Genomic DNA, 23,375 nt, shown 5'->3' with positions numbered 1-23,375 from the left:
AGAAAGGTAACGTCTGGGCCAATCGATGCGGCTGGGTCTGCCGTGGATCCCGTTACCTGCTGGACTGAGATAGGCTTCTTGGCCTGGGCCTGGGAGGGGAAGATAAAGAGGAGCTGGGGACCAGCCAAGCCTGGTGGTTGGAGGGAAGGTTCCAGGCCCAGGACAGGTGAAGGCAAGCTGAGCCGTTGGCTTTCCTTTACCTTCATCCAAGTCAGAACACGTAGGTTTAGGCCCAAGATCAATGCCCAGGGAATTAAGGCTCAAGATTCATGGACAAATAAATACCAAGACTGTTGAAGCTATCATTGCCATTACACCAGTAAGCGGAGGCACTGTGAGAAGGGCCGCAGGGTGACCCTCTGTGCTGCTGGGGCTGGCAGGCCAGCTCTTGAAGACAATTGGGACTGAGTAACCGGAGGGAGGGTTTCAATTACATGAGCATTTCGTAAGCCTGTTTAGTCTGTAACCCACCTGTGCCCTTGTAGTACAAACAGCCCTTTCAGCCACGACAGCCACCTGCTAGCAGGGGCTCCGCCTTGAACTGTGCATGCTCTAGTGCTTGTCTCCTATTCCTGTCACTGTCTGTCTGTCTCTCTCCCTCTCTTTCTCACTCCTCTTACACACACACACACACACACACACACACACACACACACACACCTTCTATCTTTCCCTTCCCACAGAGTTCCCACCTCCTATTCCTACAACCATGGGGAAAGCTGGCAAAAGTGACAGCTGTCTTGTGACCTGAAGGAGCCCTCTTCATGGTGCTCTGTGCCCTGGTTTTCCTGACAGGCATGTTCCCTGCGCTCTGCATCACTCAGCACAGGGTCTCGTCCATGACGTGGGCCTACCAAACGTGCTGATGCTAGTACAGACGGCAACCCTCTCCCCCATCCCGAGAGCCAGGGCAGAGGTGGTCTCACATAGTCCCCTGGTACAGAGAGGGCAGGGTCAGTGTAAGAGACCTGTGGACAGGTCTGTGATATGGCCACAACACTCCCATGATGAGAAAACCCCTGCATTTTCACCACGCTCCCTTCCTAGCAAAGTGAGGTGCTCAGAGTAAGTGTCTGCAGGCTCTCTGCTCCTCCTGACCTCCTGCACCTGCTCTGCTGGCCGCAGCCTCTCTCCCTTCCTGCTCGGCCCATGTCCTCATGTACCTCTCCCACCCAGGACTGTCCAGTTGGCATCCATTTAAAATAAAAGACAGCATATCAGCAGAGGCAATGGCTTTGACCTAAACTTAAGAAGTAGGGAAGAAAGGCCCACTGGGAAGAAAGGGAGCAGGAGAGAACATTCTGGAGGAAGGAAATGCATATCTCTATGGGGTATGGATTACCTGAGTGTTTGCATCTGTCAAAACTTTTCAAATTGTGCACTTAGGACCCGTGGGTCACACTCTATAAATTTAAATATTACATCCTGATTTCAAGCATCTCAGAAGACCCAGGGACCTACTCTTCCCCAGCCCTGAGGGCCAGGGCTTCTCCTTGGTCATTCACTCTGCTAGGGAGGCCGGATGGATATGCTGAGCGTCACGGTGGGTGGGTGGCCTTGGCCTAGAGGTGCCCGTGAGCTGCATCCTCCCAGGGGTGTTGGGCTTTAGCAGATATGTCAGCTCAGCCGCCACACCAGGGTCTTCACACAACCTGGAGGCCCGAGGTCACAGAGAGCACCTAGGCCCGCAGGAGCTTTCACAATATCCTTTATGACCTCCGTTGAGCCTCACACCACGGTCACTGTGAGACATATGGTGCTTCCTCTCTATAAACTGTGTCTGACACAGTCGGTCCTCATCATCTGTGGATTCCGTACTTGTGAATTTGCCTACTTGCTAACATTTGTTATAATCCTCCTATCGATACTGCAGCCTTTTCAAGGTCACTCCCAAACATGAGCAGAGCAGAGGAAAATCTCAGTGGCCACCAGCAGACGCCCCCAGCAGAGGTTCAACCAGGCCACCCTGCTGCCCTCCTGTTTCAGCTCTCAGTATGAATGCCTTTTTTTGTGGCCTATTTAGTGTCATGTTTTTCACATTTTTGTGCCTTTTCTTGGTGATTCTGCTATTTAAAATGGCCCCCAAGTATCATGGTGAAGTGCTGCCCAGTGGTCCTAAGTGGGAGAAGGCTGGGATATGTCTTATGGAGAAAATAAACGCTTCCATCAGGCCCAGACTATAGTGCTGTTGGCTGTGAGTTCAAGATTAATGAAACAATGAATATTAAATAAGGTGTCTTTAAACAGAAACATACATAAAACATGGTTATGTACTGATGGGCTGACAAAAATGCTGGGACTAACCGGAGGCTCATAGGAACCTAGCTCTGTGTTTCTTCTAGGAGCGATGATGGTTCAGTATTCAGGGACTGGGTGTTCGAGGTGACTTTATAGAGTACCAGGAGCCATGAGAATCATCTATTCTTATCCAAAGCCCCATAGCATGTCTGCACAAAGTGAGGCTACATTGCACTGATTTCTATGACAGTCCTCCCTCCAGAGTCCAGCACAACTTTCACAAAGTTGTTCCCACAGTGGCATTTTGGGGGGGAAGGGCACCCCTGCAGCAGCGCTGAGTAACAGGCATGGAAAAAGCACTGCCCAGCCTCCGCCTTCTGGGCGCCTGTGCTCCACAAGGGCTGTCCTGACATACACCTGGATAAGACATGCTGCCAGGTTAACGGAGGCGAGAGGAAGGCAGCAGGAGCATCTACCACCAGAGGAAGGCAGTCAGAGGCTGAGAGACCACTGGGGAGGAAAGGATGCAATTAAAGCAGAGCCATCTTGGACAAACAATGGGGGTCAACCAAGGTCATAAGAGGCAGGGCCCCCAGGAGCTCTCAGTTCTTCCCCAACTGTATCAAGATTCCTGTCCCACCCTCACCTTGCATGTCACACTCTCCAGTTTCCAGTGCCCTTCCACCCTCATGATCTCATCAGATTCCCCTCAGACTCAGGGAGGTGGGCAGGTCAGGAATCATTATCTCCAATCCACAGATCAGGAGCTGGGATGCTGCCCCAGGTGCTGCACAGCTGGGGTGGGGGTGGGGGTAGGGGGATGGACTTCGGACTTGGTGGAAGATGCCCAAAGTTCCTGCCCATGGCTGTTTTCTTGAAGCCGCGATGACAGCAGTCATGCTGGCTTCCCAGCGCAGGCTGATGGCCTCGTTCATGAACTGTCCGGACTTCACCTTGTCCCCAGCCCACCTGTTTCCTATCACTTGACAGAAGGCAGGTATTACGTTACTAAAGGGGAAGCTGAGGCCATGCAGGAAGTAGTTTCTGGTATCTCCTCCCCTCGTTCCTGTTTAAACTCAGGTCAGGGGATGGGAGGATGGGCGATGGGCAGCTCAGTGCCGTGTGGGGCTGGCCACGTCAACGGGCAGGATCAAAGCTGACACGGAGACCTGCTTTTGGGTCCCCTAGGCATAGGGCATCAGAGAGGGGCCAGCTCTTCTGATTGCCCTTGAACAGTGCCAGATGTGAGTGCCTGTGCCAGCAGCAGCTGAGCCAGCCTCGGCCAAGTAGAAGGCCAGCTGGCCTACGGTCCCGAGGAAGCAATGGGCCTGGAGCCCGGTCCCTTTCTGAGAGGCCTCACTGTGTGGGACAAAGAAAATGACCTCCCTTCTGCCTTAGGAAGTGTCATTTAGGCCAGCTGTCACCAACTTTTCAGACCTCATGGACCACCAGTGGCCCGTGGGCCACCGGTTGGCAATCGCTGATCTAGGCATTCTCTTGGGTTGTCAGAGCTGATGTGAATTCTCAGTGCAATCTCTTCCATCCTCTGCCATGAGCCACTCTGGGCTCCACTGCTCCCGGTTACTGTAAACTCTGTATACACTTCGGCACCAGGTTCTGATTGGCTGAGTTATGTGTATTCCAGTGCACGTCAGTTGTCTCCATTTTTCCCGCCACACCACACCTGAGGGATTTCAGAGCTTCTCTTAAAGAGCTCAAGGGCTCTTTATGCCCAAGACTGTCACCCAGCGATGAGTGTGCCTGTGTCCTTGGAGAGGATGTGTTAGAATTCAGGGGGGTGTTTCCAACTTTCAGAGGAACTCCTGGGTGGGGGCAGGATCCTGTCCTGCTATTCATAAAGTTGAAAATGACTAAGTGCGACTAATGAAGCAGGAAGGCTAAAGTCCTTTTCCTTAGTTTATGGCACTTATGTCCAACTCACAGAGCATCAGGCTTCAAGTACTGACTAGAAACCTGGGGTTCCAATGGCAACAGTTTGACTGGGACCCGACTCCATCAGAGTGGGGCCCACCTATTGTTGGCTTCTCCAGTCAGTGATGCCAAGGGTCTTTGGATCCCATAAGAAAGGCCTTCAATCTCCCCACATGTCTGGGTTGGTTGTCTGTCCCCTGCATCCCATACTCATTTCATGTACCAGGTTAACCTTTGCCTCCACTGCATACCTTTGCCCTCTTCCCACTTTTACAGAATAAAATGGAATCAGCACAAAAGATGTACAAGGGCAGAGTGCCCAGCCTTGGGACAGGGCTTCACTGTAACCCCAGGCCCACGTGCTCTGGCGGCCAGGTGAGTGCTGACGACAGAGGGAACCACACACTTGAGCTGAACCAGAAGAGTCTCAAGCACCAGAAGATTCAGGGGATGGGTATCAAAGAATCTGCGAGGTGAATGTAAATCATTACATGGACAGTATGGATCCAGCACATGATTGAATGGCCCCTGAGGAAAAGGCCCAACGCCTTTTCCCTGCCTTTTAGTCCTGGAATGTCAACCTAGAGTCAAGTCACAGTCAGAAATGTCCGAACCTCCGTCCAGCCCTCCAGCTTGATTCCATAGCCTGACCCGTCACCATTCCCACACTGTCATTTCTATAGGTCTTATGGGAATTTGGTGATTTAAAGTGAAATCAGAACAAAAGAAAGAAGATAAAATTCTCAAATGATACAAGGAACAAAGAACCAGCAAAGACAGTGAGAGAAGAGAGATGGAAAGGAAGGAGTGGTGACAGAGAAGATGAGGAAGAGACGTGCTGGGGGAGGGGGAGGCGGGAGGAAGCTGCGGGAGGTACTCACGTGTTGTGGAGCACACACCAGCCGCAGTGGGGGTCACCCGAGCCAAGGCATTCACTGCAGCTCCGATACTGACCACAGGACTCCACGGGCACTCTGGTGAGCTGGGACAGGACAACAAGCGAGAGAGTGGTCAAGGTTTTGCCGGACACTCAGTCGTTCCCCAGAAAGAGGCTGCAGTCTACCAGGTATATCACCTAAAACAGTGCAGGAGCATGAAGGGTCCAGAGCCCCAGAACCGAAAGGGACCTTGCGTGATCATATTTGAGCAGGTGACCGCGTAAGTGCCCAAGGGAGATAGCCACCTGTTATTTCTTAGAAATCTCTGGGAATCGACTGCATACGGGTCAGATTAAAGTGTTATATAATACACTTATATCGTCTACATTTACATTTCCTCACCACCGAAACCCCAAAATATCTCTACAAACATCCAGTTCGTCATGAACTCAAATGTTTATTCTTTCTCCAGTCTTGTATCTCTTTTGCCAAAAAGTATTTTGCCTTCTTCTCACCCTCCTCCTTCATAATTTTTGTGGTTCCAGGGGGTCTTGAACCCACCACCAAGACCTTCACTTTCTCTTTCTCCATGCCCTTTTTTTTAAAGATTTTTACTGATTTCAGAGAGGAAGGGAGAGGGAGAGAGAGAGATACATCAATGATGAGAGAAAATCATTGATCGGCTGCCTCCTGCATGCCCTACACTGAGGATAGAGCCCCCAACCTGGGCATGTGCCCTGATCAGGAATCGAACTGTGACCTCCTGGTTCATAGGTCTACCCTCAACCACTGAGCCACACCAGCCGGGCTCTCCATGCCTTTGAACAAGGTGCAATAAACTCGCTCTGTAGCTATTACCTGCCTACTCTCTTTTTCTCATAATGTTGGCCAACTGGCTCCGAGAGCTTTTCAGTTTTCACTCTGGTGCTTTTAAAGAGCAGCTGCTGCTCTTTCTCCTCTTACCCACACCTTTTCATGATCAGAGGCTTCCTCTCCAACTCCAAAACTTTACATTCGCTTTCACCAGCCGCTCGTTAATGTAAACGTTCCAGGTGACAGGGCTGCTGAGCCCAAACGCCTCCATTGCCAGCGTGCTCTCAGGGATCTGTTTCCTTTCTTTGTCCTCCGATGGATATAGTTTTGCCGGGATCCCTTTGACATGACTTCTCAGGGCCCGATACATAGAAGGCACTTAATACCAATCCACAGGAGTAAATGGAATGTTATTTATTTATTTTCTTATATATAGCCTTGGCCTTTATTCTCCATTTTGTTAGTTTCTTCTTTACAAAACTTTTTTTTTTAATAATCCTTTTCCATTTGGGCAATGATTTCTTACCTAATCTTTCAGCTTAAACTAAGAGAATGTGATGTGGTCATCTTTTAAAATTTCTTGCCATCAGACAACAGGCCCTGAGCTGTAAACCCCGCTGACCTGACTGCACCTCCGTGCACGCCGAGCAAATGCGGAGTCTGTGTTCTCCCTGCTGCCTTGCAGGGCATCTGCCTCCGCAAAATTATGTACCGCTTGGCAGGGGCGACTTGTAACTCTTGCACAGCGAACTGGCACCAGAGCCTGCCCAGGCTCGAAACTCCCTTTGGGATTTAATTAATAATGAATTCTAAATCCCACATGATCTTGTTTTCCTTTCTCCCCTAATTTTCCTTTTCCCTTTATATACCTTCTGTTTTGTTTTATTTCTCTCAGGTACACACTGAGCATTCTTAACGACCGCACTGCGTTTTCACTTCTTCCAAGTTACCTTTTAGTTTCCTGTTTCCAGTCTTATTGCTTTGCCCTTGGCCTTGGGGGCCCTTTCTCCACATTCTCAGATGTCTTTTTTGCACATTGGGGATTTTATCTTTCCTTTTATTACCACTTATGTGATCAGCATGAGCCATGCCTCGGCTCTACCTACAGACACCCTTGCCATTTGCGTAATTAATCCTGACAATCAGTTTCTTACAAATTACCCCCACTGACTCTACACACAGCCAGGAACTCACCCTCTTCCCGTTGCCCCCTCAATTTCTTCCCATACCTCTTGGAAGGGCATCTACGTGCTGGTCATAGAAGCAAATAAATAATGGTTCCCAGCCCAAAGTACCTGGACTCATAGGAATTTGTGAATGGTAATGAGGTCCACAAGCTATTTTCAATATTTCCAAAAGCCTAATGGAAATTGAATTGTTGCTGTTTTCTGTTTGTATGCGAACCCAATGATGTATGGGCTATATTAAGAATAGGAAATATATTATTACTTAATACATTCACTTTGTTTAGTAGGCAAAAATCTTTCAAAACATGATGCCTGAAGGGGAAAAAGGTAATAAAAGGGGCCATAGATGGTGAAAGTTGGTAACATAAGTACATAATAATATTTTCATCTGTTCCAGCTGCTTGTCTAGCACTCCATTTTTTTTGCCTGGTCTTAAAGAGAAAATCATGACTTGTTCAATCGAAAGCATTTTCTTGGTCTAAACTTAATTAATATCCTCCCCAGTTTCTCCCATGAACTTGTTCTATAATTTGTCTTGGATGGCTGTGCCATGGGGTTCCGGAGTGTGCGACACAAAGAGCCAGCTGCTTGGCCAACCTGACATTCTCAAAGCCTTTGCATTCAGGTTTCTAAAAATATCTTGCAACTGGTGTTTAATACTGTCAATATCTGAAATTGTAAAGTCCTTTCTCTCTGGATTTTGAGCAAGAGTCATTTTCGCTTGGTTGGAAAGAGAGTGTGAAAGCCTGCAGAGCTAGGTTCAAATTCTGGCTTCACCCTAGTCTGGCAATGAGATCCTGTTGTCTCTGAATCTCAATTTTTCTCATCTTTAAACATGGAGATAAAAATCCCCCCTTAATTCATAGAGTTTTGCAAAGCACAGGTCAGTGACCCAACAGGTATGAAGTTTTGTACCAGATCAAGCATGTTACAAGTGATTATTGCTGTTATCTGTGTCATGAATACCCATTCTGCATGACACTGCCACTTTACCTCTCTCCCACATCACAGAAGATTGCTCTGACAGTCTTCCTGGCCTCATGAATTCGGTCAGGAGTTGAGTAGGTATGGAAAAAGTTTTCTTCTTTTATATCTTGAACACATCATTTCCTCCTTGAACTGTGGTGTCTGCCCCCACGTTGTCCATTGCTTCATCTTTGGGATGAAACTCTGGGGTCATCCCCGCTTCCTGGACTTATTTAAGTGCTTTTATTGGTTACTGTAACAGTTAAGCATCATTCTTTGCTTTCCATCTAGGTGGATCCCTGTGCAGTTTTAATGAAACTTAACTTTCTTTAACCTTTACTTTTAGGATCTTTCTATCTATGTTTTCGGCCATTTTTTATTACTCTGCTGAACTCTAGTGAGGTTTTTTTCATTTTTTTAAAGCATGGATGCTAAAACTGGGGGAGCCAACAGGGTTCTGAAAGACCAAGTAGAAAGGTCACTATTATTTGAGAACTAGATGCCAGCCCCTCACCTTTCCGGGACTTTCCTGAAGAAGGCTAGGCCCAGGGAAATCTCCAAAGTCACGTTTTCATTGTTGCATTGTCTCATTCCCCAATTCACAGGTAATTCTGAAAACCAGCAGAAAATTTCCTGACATTTTTGAAAACTAGATTTTGTCCCCCATCTATCTCGGTGCAGTTCTGTACCCTAATGGCTCTGGTTACTGGCCGCACATTGCTCCTAAGTTTCACAGGTGGCCAGGTGGCTCCCGAGCCATCTTGCCACTGCATTCCTCTCTCCCCAGATACCTAGATTCTCTACCCACACCGAACACCACATGAATCCTCCTCTTCCATCCCCCATCTCTGGCTCCTCTCCTGACCCTGGAACACAAACCACTCCAGATGCAGACACACACGATTAATTAAAACCACCCCACGCTGATTAAAGTCTTAAGCTACAATGCCAGGCATGCTAATTAACTGAGTGAGGGAATTCAAACCACAGGAAGAGGTGAGAAAAGAAAGTCATGGAGGGGGGCTTCTGCCTGGAGAACGAATCAGATGGCCATGCGACTGAGCTATCCTCGTGATGGATGGTCTCAGAGACCACAAAAGACTGAGGTCTGCCCCCTGGCCACGGACTCCAGGAGAAGAATTGACTAATGTGGCTGCAATAGCTCCTTCGCTGCTTCCAGGACAGGAGCCTCACCACCTCTCAGAACTTTCCTGTGGCCTACACTGTGCTGGGGAGAAGGGGGCTCCTGGGGTGGAAGGGTTAAGGGTCTGCATGTAGTCACCTCGACACTTTCTACTGGCTTTGTGCAAAAATGTATTAGGTAGTATGGCACATCCTCAAAAAATTAAACATAGAATCACCATAGGACAGTGGTTCTCAACCTTCTGGCCCTTTAAATACAGTTCCTCATTTTGTGACCCAACCATAAAATTATTTTCGTTGCTACTTCATAACTGTAATGTTGCTACTGTTATGAATCGTACTGTAAATATCTGATATGCAGGATGGTCTTAGGTGACCCCTGTGAAAGCATCATTCGACGGCCAAAGGGGTCGCGACCCACAGGTTGAGAACCGTTGCCATAGGATCTAGTAATTCCACCTCTCAGTTACACACCCAAAAGAATTGGAAGCAGGGACTTGAATAGATACTTGCACACCAGTCCTCATGGCAGCACAACAGCCAAAAGAGAAGCAACCCAAATCTCCATTGACAGGTGAATGGATAAGCACACTGTGGTAGATACATACAATGGAATATCTTCAGCCTTAAAAAGGAAGGACATTCTAACACAGGCTACAACATGGATAAACCTTGAGGACAGTGAGCTAAGTGAAATAAGCCTGTAACAAAAACACAAATATTGTATCATTCTACTTATATGAGGTATCTAGAGTAGTCAAATTCATGAAGACGGGAGGAATGGTTGCCAGGGGCCGGGGAAGGGAATGGGGTTAGTGTTTAATAGGCAGGGGGTTTCAGTTGGGGAAGATGAAGAGTTCTGGAGACGATGGTGGTGATGGCTGCAGCACAGTGCGAACGCCACCGAGCACTGAAACATGGGTAAGATGGTAAATTTCATGTAGGAATCTAAGAAGAAACTATCGGGTGGATGTGAGAACACCTATTCTCTGCTCAGCTTCCCGGGTCAAGGGGGAGACGCTTTCTTTGGGTAGACTAATAAATTCATGTTTATGAAATATTCTGAGATCTTTGAGTGAAAAGATAGGCATCGTGACTCTTTTCCATTTAATCTCAAATGGACAAAAGGGTTCGGATGAATGTCTCTTATCGTGTATTGCTGTATAACCGGATCTGTCATTCTCAAGCGCTGAACCTTCATGTCCTGATTGGGAAAAATAATGTCACAGCCTTGTTCTATCCAGGACCGCTCCTCACCTCCCACCCCTTCCAGGAGGCCCGGGGAGGAGGGGCTCAGAGTTCAAATAGTGCCTGTGAGTCAGAGGGCCCCAGAGTTCGGCCAGTTTTCCTGTTACTGCGCATCCTCTGTGCTGTCATTTCTCATTCCCCAGTACAACCATGAAGCCCCTGCCTGCCCATCCCCTTCCCCACCTCTCTTTCCCCATCATTGCCTTTCTGGGAGTCGCACTGATTTGCTTTATTCTTTTGCCACCAAGGTACACTTCCTTAGTAGAGCGTAGTTTCTTCCGGTTTTGAACTATTGTAAATAGAAACATCATCTCTACCCCTCACCTGTCCAGACCCATGACCAAGGCCATGAGTTTACAAAACAATGGCCTGGGATAGGAAGACAAGGAGAAACTGAGAATACAGCAAAGGGTTCACACAGGATTTCAACCCCGGGGCCTGGCCTGTGTATGCTTCTGCACTCTGATCAACAGGAACCCTTGGCCTGGAGGGCCTGGGGCCTGGGTGTGCTCGGGGCAGCTGGAGGAATTTTCCTAGTTACCCTGAGTCCTGGACCCCACTGTCCAGTCCCTGCCTGGGTGCCATGATATTTTGAAAGATGCTTTCCTCTAGCAATAGGGTCCCACTCTGTCTGTGCCGTTAGCATTGCAAAGGGGTCCTGCTGCTCTGCTGATTACATTCAGAAATGCTCCATGGACAGAACATACAGCTCCTGTGTGTACCTCTAATTTGTTTAAGCATTTGACATTCTGGTCAAAATGTGAGTTATTGCTCCATCTCTCCTCTTATAATTGGATGCTAATGCTACAGTGGCTACACTGAGTCTGCTGGTGGGAGTTAATTTAAATGTCCAAAGGCTTCTTAAGTACCCAATTTCCTTCAAAATTGTCAAAAAAAGAAAAAAAAAGAGACAAGACTACCCATTAAGAAACTCCATGACGCTGCCGGGGAGCTGTCTAGCTGTGCAGATGCCGCCCCGGTGCCACATCCCTCTCTGCTGTCCTACCTTCAGTCCCCGAGACAAGTCGAGTTGGGGAAAGCCATCCTTTCCCAGGACATGAACTCAGCAGTGCACATGGATCTCGGTGTCATGGTCTCGTGAGCCCCGCAAGCCTCTCCTGGGCCTTTCTCTCATTTGATGGCCTCTGGTCACCAGTCCAGCCTTCATTTTGCTGACTTGGGGCTGCTTTTCTCCCCAGGCGTCTAACATGACAAATGACTTTGCAGAGCCCCTGTCTCCCAACGATGGCCTTTAAACCTCTCACTGCCCGGGCCTGGACCTGTGGTAGGTGAGCAGTGGCTCAGAACACTGTGCTTGTTTCAAGTCACTCCCTGTGTCTGGAACACAATGATTCCCCTCCTCTTGGCTCAGAGGTGGCAGGTATATTTGAACGTGCAGACTGGCAAGAGAGGCAGAGGCCAGGAATCCGGTGCCAGGCTCCGGCGGATTGTAGTACGAGCCCCAACTCTTCACTCCGGTAAAGTGGCCTCCTATATCCCAAACCACCACCCCCACCTGGCCTCCTGGTGCATGGAGAGGTGGCCTGCACTTCCCAGCCCCAGACCTTGGGCTTGGCCTCAGATCTTGCCTTGGTCAATAGAATGGCAGCAAGTACAAGGCTCAGGCTGGAGATATGTTTGTGCAGTTGGCTTTGTCCCTTTGTGCTTCCATCATTGCCATAAAAAGAGCTCCCCCCATGTAGCTTCTTCCTCTTTAGCTTGGCCCCAATGAACACACATGGGGCAGGCCTGAGCCCAGCCCACAGTGAGCAGGTAAGCCCGGCTGGAGGAGCAGCTTTCAAGTGAAGCAGGACCTCGCAGCCCAGCTTAGCCAGAATCAGCTGACATGCAATGACTCTCAGGTCCCTGAGTATGATAATTCATGCTTTTAATTGTATGCTACTGAGTTTGGGGGTGGCTTGTTACACAGCTTTATTGTAGCAATAGCTAACCAATATACAAGTGCTAGGCAGAAAGTCACACCACGGAACAAAGTCCTGGGAAAGGTAGAGGGAAAGACTAAATGGAGGAGGGGTAAAGGTGCAGTGTGGTAGCTTCTTTCTAACTTGAGTACCACATAGATCCAGGTACACCTGGTTTCAAGGTGGGAAGAGTCTTAAAAACTGGATCAAACATGATAGTTGACTCTTCCCAGCATCTCCCATGCTGACTAAGATCTCTTAATGCTGTGACGATGCATCTGCAGATCTCAGGGAGCCTCAGCCCCTGGGTAAAGTGCCGGAAAAGATTCTGGAAAGAGAACACAGTTCTGCAGACGTAAATAGCTGACTGGAAGCGCAGATGCTCACAGGACCCTCTGTACTGGCGTCCTGGCTGCCCAGACTGGAAATCATCTTATCTTCTTGGCAGGAATAAAAGCTCCTCCAGAATGGTTTGCCTTGAACTTTGCAATTCCTCCTGCTTGTTCCTGGCCATGGGGGCTAATGCAGCAGGGGCCTCACTTGAGAACAGACTGGTGCTCAGGGTCAAGGGCAGTGGCCTGGCTGTCACCATTGTCCATACATACCTCTAGCATTCTGAGGTCAAGGTCATCGATACTCAGAACAGCAAGGGCAATAGTCCCAGAGCACGGGGCTTGGGGAGCTGAGGTCCTGAGTTCTAATCCATTCTGGGTGTCTGGGTGACCGTGAGCAAATCCTTTCCCCTCCTTATGTCTCCACTGACTTCTTCTCAGACAGGGGGACTCAGGCCTACTCTGGCTCAGAGAATTGGCCGCAAAATACTACTAATACAAATGGCCTGGGAAACTGTTTGCAAATGAAAAGTAGCAGATGTTGTGAAGGGCTGCAATTTGCTGCTATTAATAAGTATAAATGCCTAATAGGAAGCCAGTTTGCTCTGCAAACTCGGACAGCCAAGGAGCAAGCCTCGATGCCGGAATCATCAACATATGCTGCTTCTCATTAGCAAATGGCAGTAGCTGAGAGAGGAGCTCTCAGCATGCTGTCTGCAGAGCCTGGAGAAATCACCCCATCCTCGCTCCTCCCAGTGTGGGCTGCACCGCAATGGCACATGGTCCTTATTAGCCATGCCCCTCACCAAGCGAGAGAGCAACCCCTTTTCTATTGCACAGATGGAAAAGCCACAACCCAGAGAGGCTCCGCTTGCTCAAGGTCACACAGCAGGGTGGTGGCAAGGGTGGAAACTGAAATGAAGCTGGGGCTGCAGCCTGCCTCACAGACTCCCTGCAGGCAGCCCAGCGGGTTGAGAAACCTCTGGTCCCTGCACTGAAACCAGGTCTTTGGGTTGGAAATTTCATAGTGTTGCAGGCTGATTACTGTAAACCAAGAAGATCTGGCTGAGTTCAGCGGCTGAGGGGCCCCTTCCTGTGGACAAGGAGGCCCATCCCTAAGTAGGAGCCCTAAAAAAAGACCGACAGCAGGTCTCAGTGCAACCCTCCTCCTCCAGGGAGACTTCCTGGCTCTTTCAAATGTGGGTGAAAAGAAAAAGAGAGTTTGGAATAGTTTTATCTCACTCCAAGTGAGAAGCAGAGAATTGGGTTTGGATCCTAGGTCTGCCACTTCCTGGGTGACTGGGACAACTTAACCTCCCCCTTTTCCTCATCTGAGAATAATAGTAAGCACCCTGAAGGGCTATTTTGAGGATTGGTGGAGATAAAACCATGAATGTGTTAGCTCAATGCCAATAATGCTTTGTCTGTTATTCCAGTATCGTTCTCAGATAAAATGCCCTCAGGAGGGAGAGCTGGTGTGAAGTCACCTCTCCTCATCCCACCACTCCTAGTACTCAGTTCAGGCATAGCAGGTGAACATTGATGAGCAAGGGAGTGAATGCTGGCATGGAAGAATGAATGAATGAATGAGGAATGAATGAGTAAGGAATGAATTTGGTTCCTGAAATCTCTAACATATTCCAAGGACCTCATGGAGATAATGGATTTGACAATCTTATCTCTACCCTAAAGTCTGTAATTTCTGGATTATTGCCACAAGTTCATATCTTAGGGTAAATGTCAATTTCTCTCCCTTCTCTGGGCTCTGATGCTCACAAGCACACGATGGGTTTGCAGGCCTGACCTCCGGAACTGTGGTGTTGCAAGGTGAGTTTTCCAGGGCAAGCTGATCAGTGCATTTGACAGAGGACACTGGCAGCCACAGCCACACCCTGCCCAGAGAGCCACCCACCAACATGCAGGCTAGAGGGTGTCTGGGATGGGAGGAGTGTTCTGGCACTCACAGAGTTAACGAGTGAAAAGGGACAGGGAACCAGTGTAGCTGCCAGTCCTCTTAGGTTTTAGGGAACCTCGGTCACTGCAGGGGTTTTTGTGCAAAGCCACATGGCCACCAACAATATTCTTCTGATTTCCACTCCCTAGATACAGACTCTTGCCCTGTCTTGACCCAACACTAGGGTCAGGGCTGGAGGAAGAGGTAGAGCTGCCAGGACCCACACCCCCTGGGACCCAGGCCCAGCAGGTGGGAAAGAGCCTTTGTCCCGGGGATCTAAGTGCTGCTGCTCCTTTCCAGCCATCTTTCACCAAGCTGTGCTAACAGGGACCTTGGCCCAACAGAACTGGGGCAGGGATCTGCTGGTGCTGAGTGTCCCCATCTCAGTCTGCTCAAGGCGGGCCTTTGTTCCGGCAGCCAAAGAGAAGAGGGCGGGGAAGGATGGGGCTGGCACAGCGACACCTCAATCCAGGCCGGTAGCTGAGCCAAGCAAGTTCCGAGACATATGCAGGGACCCTCTGGCTCCCTGGCAGGACTGTCTGTGGGAAGTGGCAGGGCAGGCCAGGTGGACCCTCTCTCCTCACCCAACATCCAATCCTTCCTCCCACTTCCTCCTGTCAAGGGCACGGCTGGCTGGAGTCCCCAGAGTGGTTGTGTGCAAACGGTACACCGATGTGAATGAGTGCACGGCAGCCTGAGGGTGTGTACCCAGACGTGTGAGCCTGGTAACAGGGGTGGTGTTTGCAGAAATCTATGCCACGGGAGAATGTTTGCAAATAAACATGGTTTTCCTTGCACAGATCCCTGTCTGGGTAGGTGGCACCTTTGGATCGCAGACAAGCATCTTCCTTCAAAAAGGAAGCTGACCCTGGGAAAAATCATGGTGCTAAATGATGGAAACTGATATCCCTCAGCGGGGAGACTTTTAGGTCCCAGCAACATAGGGCCCCTTCTCAGGAAGCCTGTGCTGCTGGCTTAGGAAGGAGGAGACACACACACCACCGCTGCCTAAAGAAACCTAAACCTTCTTGCTCTGTCCTCACTCCTTGCTTTAAGACAGCCACCTACCTCTCCCAAACCTACGTGAGCTCCCCTTTGTGGGGCCAGGGACCCAGCCTGCTCCTGGGAAAGAGGAAGCAGGTCCTCTGATGGCTAAGTATCTTTGGACATAGGTCATCTTTGCCCACACAAACTAATAATGTGTCTTCCTCATTAAGAGATGCCGCCCTGAGGGTGTTTTCCAGTAGTTCTTCAAATATAAAAGGATAACAGTTAAAATGAGAGCATTGCAAAAGGGTTTTTACGCTTTATGACTGTTGGTGGGGGTTAGATTGGTACCACATTTTTTGAGGAATAATCGGATAGTTATTACAAAACCTAAAATTATCCAGCAAGCTTCCTCTTGGAATCTTTGTTGCAGAAATCCTAGCACCTGGGGACAGGTGCACGGCTATGAACATTCACTGTAGCTTTGTATGCGATAATGACTACTTGGAAATACCCTAAATGCCCATCCTTGGGGGACTGGTAAAACGAATTGTGCTACGTCCATATTCTGACATAATGTGTGGTTGCATCATTGACATGGGAAGATAGTCATAATCCATCTTTGCATTAAAAAAACAATTTTCAGAAAAGTACATTGACTCAATTTTTATTTTTAAAAGAACACTCTGTAGCTATGTATTCATATACATTCAGACATATTTTCGTGTGAAGAATAACTTCTGGAGAGGCAATAAAACCGCTAACAGTGGTCAGCTTCAGAGAGCTTGAATTTTTCTATAAAGAGGGTATGATTTAAAAATTTTTTGACTTGGGAATTAAAATAATTTTCAAAAGATGACTTAAAGTAATTTTCAAAAGATGCATTAACTTTAGTCTTTTAAACCAAATTGGCTAGTCAGCCCCAACTTTAGTTTAGGGTCAAAGTGTTCATGCTTCATGATAACCATATGATTTCTAACATTTGGGAACTAGGAAGAGGGTCCATGGCTGATTGGTCTGTCCCTGTGGGTTGGCCCAAGGATGACCAGCACCTGGGAGCTGTGCCCTGGGCCACTGAGGGTTTTTTCCTTGCAAATTTAACTAGCGCATACCGGGGGTGGGTGGTGGACAGCAGGGGGTGGTACTTATTTGAGAAGGTAACTGATAGTTGAGTGACCTCACGTATCCACCTGGAAGCTTCTACAGGAAAAGCTCACCCCCACCCAAAACAGACAGGATGCCCTCTCTCTGCAGGCAGATTAAGTGGGAAGTGAGGACCAGGGGTGCCTCTGCTCCACGTCCCAGGGTTCAGACTCCATCGTGCAGTGGAGTTGGGTCCGCTCAGCTTCCCTGAGACCTGGCCCTCGCCTGGACCTGGCCTTCACTTGCTGAAAGACGTTGGCAAGTGTCCTCTCTTCCCAGGCTGTCACTTTTCAGACATAAATGGATCTCTACTGTCCTTTCTACCTGGAAGCTTCCACCATAATTAATTATCTTAAGGCTGGAAAAGCCTCCAGAAATTTCATTCCAAGATCGTCCCCCATTGTATTCCCGTCTTGGTAACTTACTCTGTCTGAATAATAGGAAGGTTCAGGGCAGCCCCTTCCTTAGTTCTTGAAATCTTGAAAATGTTAGATGATATCAGATGGAAATGTACCTTGTTTCTAAGCAAGAAAATTGCCACAACTTGCGATCCTCAGCTATGACGCGGGCAGTGTTTGTTATCACCGCCTCTGTCTATCATTAACAGGAACAACTGTGAGGAAGGGGTGGCTGCACAGGTGCGGTGTCTGCACTGAGCCGGCCCGATGGGGTAGAAGGAGCACCGGCCTTTGAACCCCGTCTTAGGTTCAAATCCTGGCTCCGCCACCTGTCAGATGTGTGACTTTGGGCCAGTTACTTAGGACTTTGAGCCTCAGTTGCCTCCTGGGCATGTGGGGATAGTAAAGGTTTTACCTGCTGCTGGGTGACAGATCTGCTACATAGTCAGTGTCTGGCAATGTCCATTCTTGCTTTTCTCTCACTGGGACCACAGTACACGCAGGGGACTCCGCTGTGCCTCAGGCTTCAGGTTTCCAGGTGGCAGAGCTGAGAAAGCAAGGCAGAGGCTCCCACTCCCAACGGCCAGGAGCTGGCCCCACTGGATGTAGCCGTGGGCCGGTGGGTTCCCATCAGGAGGTTCACTGTGGAGAGGTGCGTGCTGGTGGTGAGGCTGCGTCCCTTCCTCATTGTGTGCAGCTGGGCCATCTGAGCTGCATCAGGCTGAGGCTGGGAATAGATTTCCCCTCCGAAATGAGAAGCGGCTGCTCAGGGCTATATTTAGCCGAGGACTTGGTGAGGTCAGAAAGAATTGCCTGGCCCGGAGTGGGAGTGGGATGGGAGGAGCTGTCTGTTCCTGGCTAATGTGTGCCCATTCTCAGTGGATGGCTATGGTGTGGCCCAGGGGGAGGCCGGGAACCTCAGCCACTCTCTCTTTTTGTAACAGTGATGAACAGCCCCCATGTGAAACGTCGCTGCCTATGTCAGACAAGCTCCCGGCTGGAGAACCTGGGAGAGGGCGCTGGGCGTGGAGAGTCCGCGGGGGTGGCGGGTCAGCGGGGAGTAGGCAGTGCAGCTGTTCGGATCTGGGCTTTGCGATCTGAGGGGTTGCCATTCAGATTCTAGCTCTGCCACTTAATAGCTTGGTCAGGCACTTAACATTTTCAAGCCTCCAAAAGGTTATGCAGATTAAATAATATAATACGTGTAAAACACTCAACGTGGTTCCCGGAGCATCTGCACCAAATAAATGGCAGCTATCATTAAGGTGATGACAGCCATGGCTCGCTCGCCCTTCGGCTTGGGTCTCCTTCTGGAACAGATAAAGTTCCCCTAAATAAAAAGTTCAACTTTAAAGTTCAACTTTAAAGGTTTCCAGATGTGCCCTGTGATCGCTGAGAACTTCTGCCGCTGTTACCTTATCAGACGCTGGGAGAGGAGTTGGAACTCCAGGGAACTTGCACGGGGACATCAGGGGGTTGGGCTCTGCAGTCAGCCCTGAACTCTCTAACCAGTTTCCCACTCCTCTTCCCTCTCTGGCTTGTCTAACAGCCTTTTCTCTGCTGTTGAAAAGCGGAGGGCAGGAAGAGGAGAAAAAAAACCACACCTGAATTATTGTTATTGCTCACAGAACCTGGGGAAGTTAGATGAAGCCAGGGAACCATTCTAACGAGCAGATGAATGAGGTGGCGGTTATCTGCGCCCTTATAATCTATGTGGCTGGCTTCTCCCCTGACCTCGGAACAGGCATCATCCAAAGTGGGCTGTGGGGCTGGGAGAGAAATCGTGCTGGCTCCCGGCCAAGCACAAGAGGCCATGCTGTGTGTCGGCATGTGGGTACATCGGCTGGCCCGGCATGTCTGGCAGGCCAGGGGCGAGCAGCGAGGCCCAGCATGGGGGCATTGGCACAGAGTCTGGCGGCCCCTGCTGTGACGGGGCCAGAGGAAGCAGCCTCCAGGCACCATGAAGCACAGGGCGTTTGCTGAGTTTGCAAACAAACCTGCAGGATGCAGGACTGACGTGACAATTCAGGGCAGGTAGCACACCATAAGCGGCATTCACTTAAAAGGCTGTTCTCCTCCATTAAGCCTACTTGGGCTGCTGCTGTGAATGTAGCCAGATCAGAGTGAGGGGCGTGTGGGGGCCTGGTTTTGGGAGGAGGACTCTCTTTATAAGCTCCCATGCCACCATGTGCTGAGTGCAGACCACCTCAGGGAACCTTGCAGCTGCAGCAGAAAACCCGGGCAAATGCTGGAGAGGCGAGACGGACAGAGGCGGAGTCTAGGCCAAAGGCTCCAAACTACCTGAGTGTGGAAATCAACTGCAGAGCTTCTAGAACAGTGATGGCGAACCTATGACACGCGTGTCAGAGGTGACACGCGAACTCATTTTTTTGGTTGATTTTTCTTTGTTAAATGGCATTTAAATATATAAAATAAATATCAAAAATATAAATCTTTGTTTTACTATGGTTGCAAAGATCAAAAAATTTCTATACGTGACATGGCACCAGAGTTAAGTTAGGGTTTTTCAAAATGCTGACATGCCGAGCTCAAAAGGTTCGCCATCACTGTTCTAGAAAGTGCTGACGGCTAGGCAAAGTTCAGACCAACAAAATCAGAACTGCCAGAAGCTGGGCATCTGTTTTCTCAAAGCACTATACTCCTGTCTTCATCCCCTACTGAATACCCTGGTGATGGGCAGGGGCTGGGACAACTGGCCCCAGCTATAGGGAGCATGGGAGTTGGGTTCTAAGGATGCTGTATGTCTGCCCCCGGGTCTGAGAAATGCAGAAGGTTAGAGACTCCTGAGCACAGATGGGTGGAGTGGGAGCAATGAGAGCACTGGGTCGCTGTACTTGGCCTCACAATGTATAAAGCAAGTCCAAAGGCAGGATGCATGTGACCTCCACAGCCTGAGGAGGCAGTAATGACAGTCTCCATTGTGCAGATGATGACACAGGTTCCAAGAGGTTTAATGACTTGCTCAAGGTCACGCAGCCAGTGAGTGGCAGAGCCGGGTCTCCATGCCCTGAGTGCACGCCCTGCGCCTGCTCTGTAGTTGGTGCGGCCTCCGTCTCCCTTGGGATCTCCTCTCACAGGACCAAGTGGCCGTAACTCCTCCGTGAGGAGCAGCAGCTGCCTGGACCGGCTCCAAACATCACGGAAATTGATGAAGGCAGAATTGGGTTGGAGAGTCCCGTTTAAATCCCTCTTTGAATTGCTCTTTGGCCAGCGTGTTTCCATGGAAGTTCTGTCTAACACGTACATCTTGCATCTCCAAATAAGGCTTCTCTCATCTGGGCCTGGCAAAACGGTCACTCAGTGCAGTATGATGCCACCCTGGAGGGCGGGGAAGGGATGGCATGCCTGACTGCATGAGATTTTACCAATTATGGAATTGTTTCATGGGCTCCGGGGCTGGAGACTTCAGAGCTGACCTGAGTCCTGGGGCAGCTGCTCCCTGGAGCTCAGCATGAGTCCACGTTATGTCCTGGAGCTCAGGGGCACGGTCTGGGGACAGGGCGCAGCCTGAGCCCACAGTTGGCTGACACATCAGGATAACCTGCACTCCACGCTGTTCACAGCACGCTGGGACCGGGTGGGTGGCTTGTTCTGACCCAGTCACTCAGTCATCCAGTCACCTGTCCGAGGCCATTCCCTGAGTGATCATCCCACTGGGCCGAGGAGTAATTCTGAACCGCAGACTGTAGATGGGGAAGCTCCATCCTGGCCTCTGTGCTGTCAGCTGGTCCCATCAACTCAGCTTCCTAAACACAGGGCAGACCCAGAAAACCCACAGACACCCAGTGCTTCTCTGTCCATGGCTCCTTCAAGGAATGAAGGGGATATGAACCAACACAGACCAGAGTGCCACGACCCTAAAGGGAGGTCTGGAGGCTGGGCTAAGGGTGGCACAGGGAACATGGGGCATGGCATGGGCATGGCTGACCACCCCTCAGTAGCCCCTCATTTGATCTTTCCTCCTCTTCTTCCCTCTTTTACTCTTTATTAGACATTGCTTGGCAGGATCACTCACTCATACCTCAGTCTGCATGAGCTGTCCCTGGCGGTGGCTGCTGGAGGCCTCTCCCTGGGAGCAGAGCGGGGGCAGGAGTGAGAGTCTTGTCTTCCCAGTGACCCCAGGAGCGAGGGACCCTGACTGACCACAACCTTTGCCTTTGGAACCAGCTTTTTCTCCTTTTCTTCCCACCCCCTCCTCCCCGTCCCCTGAGACTAGTCTCCAGGTGACCCTCACTGTGCATAACTGTAGAAGTGAAGCTTAGAGTTTTTGTGACACTTGGAAAAGGCAACCGCACCCATGCAGACCACAGTTCTGAGGAGACCCGGGGGGAGAAGAGAAAAGTAGCTAAGGAAGCGTGGCTTGGCTGCTCAAACCTAATGCAAAGAGCAGAACACCCCGCACTGGAGGAGATCTTCGGGCTGCCTCATCCAGCCTTTTGTTGGATATAAGCACTCATCTCAGCCATATATGCAACGTGTTTGCCAGTGGCACCCAATTCCAAGGGAAAACGATAAAATTGTGCACATCGTTAGATGTAATCAAAGGTGACGTATGAAAGAGTTTGACGCAGCATTAAGCTGCTTACCTGTACTGGTGATCTAATTTGTTGCTTGTGTACCATGATAATCTGTTCCTAATTACAAAAAACAAAGGAGTGGGAGCATTCTTTACATCTCTTGGTTACTCAGCCTTCTAACGAGGCCCCTCCTCCATCCCTAGCAGACAGAACTGAGGCCCTTCTGAGTGCAGGCGGGGGCGGGACACCTGTGGGATGAGGTGTGTTCTCCCAAGTTCTCTCTACCAGTCTGGATTCAGGTCTTCTCCCTGTGGGTGGTGGTCCAGCTAGGCAGATAGAAACAAACTAGACCTGCACGTGGATGTTTCTAGCAGCTTTATTCATAACTGCCAACACTTGGAAGCAACCAAGATGTGCTTCTGTAGGTGAATTGATAAGTAAACTATGGTACATGAGACAATAGAATATTATTCCATGCTGAAAAGAAATGGGCGATCAAGTCATGAAAAGACATAAAGGAACCTTAAATGTATTTTACTAAGTAAAAGATGCCAATGTGAAAAGTCTACATATTCTATGATTCCAACCGTATGGCCTTCTGGAAAAGGCAAAACTATGGAGACAGTGAAAAGACCAGTGGTTGCCAGGGGTTGGGGCAAGGGAGGGATGAGTGTGTGGAGTAGAGGGGATTTTTAGAGCTATGAGAACATTCTGTATGATACCATAATGGTGGTCACATGTCCTTATATATTGGTCTAACCCCCTAGAATGTATGACAAGACTGAACCCTAAATGATGGACTTTGGGTGATGGTGACGTGTCAATGTAGGTTCATCAACTATAATAAATAGATCACTCTGGTTGGGGAGGTCAATAGTGACGTAGTCTGTGTTGGGGAGGGGAGAGCAGGGAAAATATGGGAAGCCTCTGCACGTTCTGCTTAATTTTGCTGTGAAATGAAAATTATTCTAAAAATAAACTCTATTTAAAAAAATAACACACTGAGCTAGGAAAAGAGGCAACAAACTATTCTATCATTTTTAAGAGAATATGTCCCCAGTCATGTATCCTTCCTTGTTCTCTTATGCAGACAAACATGACATGCTCAAGGGGACACAGGTCGGGTCAGGGACCAGAATTGCCGCCACCAGAACCATGGGAAGCTGAGGCCCTGTACAGAGAGCCAGGGCTGGGGGAGGACTTGGAGTCCCGAGACTGTGATTGGCGGGAACAGAAGGAGGATACAAAGTGGACTTCAACAAGGGACATGGAACTCACCTTCTGTCTGTCAACTGGGCCTTCCCTGGAGGGAGTGGTCCAGAGCAGCGTGCGTGTGTGGTAATATCAGCAACATCAGCCAAGTCTTCTAGATTTGCCCATGCTTGTGTATTCCTGAATATGCAGACACACTGGTGCCATCTATAAACTATAAATGTGCTTCTGCTACTGCCCAGGCCACAAGTTCCTGCCTGATCAGTTACACTGGGCTGGACACAGGGCGGCTCAGTGTCTCCACCGTCCACTGCAGAGCCTGTCAGGCCTTTCAATGAACATCCCAACGTAGCCTCCAGGCACTGGATTGTGAGAGGAGGGTCTAATGGGCACCATCCAGAGGACCCAAGCCGCTGCAGGTGGCCAAAAGCTGACCCTTAAGTAAACAGTCCAGATGGTGCCGTGGAACACATCCTCTGGGTGG

The 23,375-nt window shown here is 49.5% G+C and overlaps 1 protein-coding gene across 2 annotated transcripts in view; it reads right to left on the bottom strand.

The window, feature by feature from the left end:
- The window catches only part of PLXNA4 (plexin A4), a 435,216-nt gene that overhangs the window by 102,910 nt on the left and 308,931 nt on the right, over nucleotides 1–23,375 (bottom strand). For both annotated transcript variants that reach the window (XR_001362828.1, XM_014542674.1), the window contains exon 5: nucleotides 5,052–5,152. Coding sequence is in view for 1 of the 2 variants with exons in the window: in XM_014542674.1 (XP_014398160.1) it covers nucleotides 5,052–5,152 (101 nt within the window). In the remaining variant the exon portion in view is untranslated. The remainder of the gene's footprint in view (nucleotides 1–5,051; nucleotides 5,153–23,375) is intronic.

Source organism: Myotis brandtii, unplaced genomic scaffold (assembly GCF_000412655.1).
Source record: "Myotis brandtii unplaced genomic scaffold, ASM41265v1 scaffold1084, whole genome shotgun sequence".
Lineage (NCBI taxonomy): Eukaryota > Metazoa > Chordata > Mammalia > Chiroptera > Vespertilionidae > Myotis > Myotis brandtii.
The sequence above is the reverse complement of the archived record's forward strand: the minus strand, read 5'-3'. Positions and strand labels throughout refer to the sequence as shown.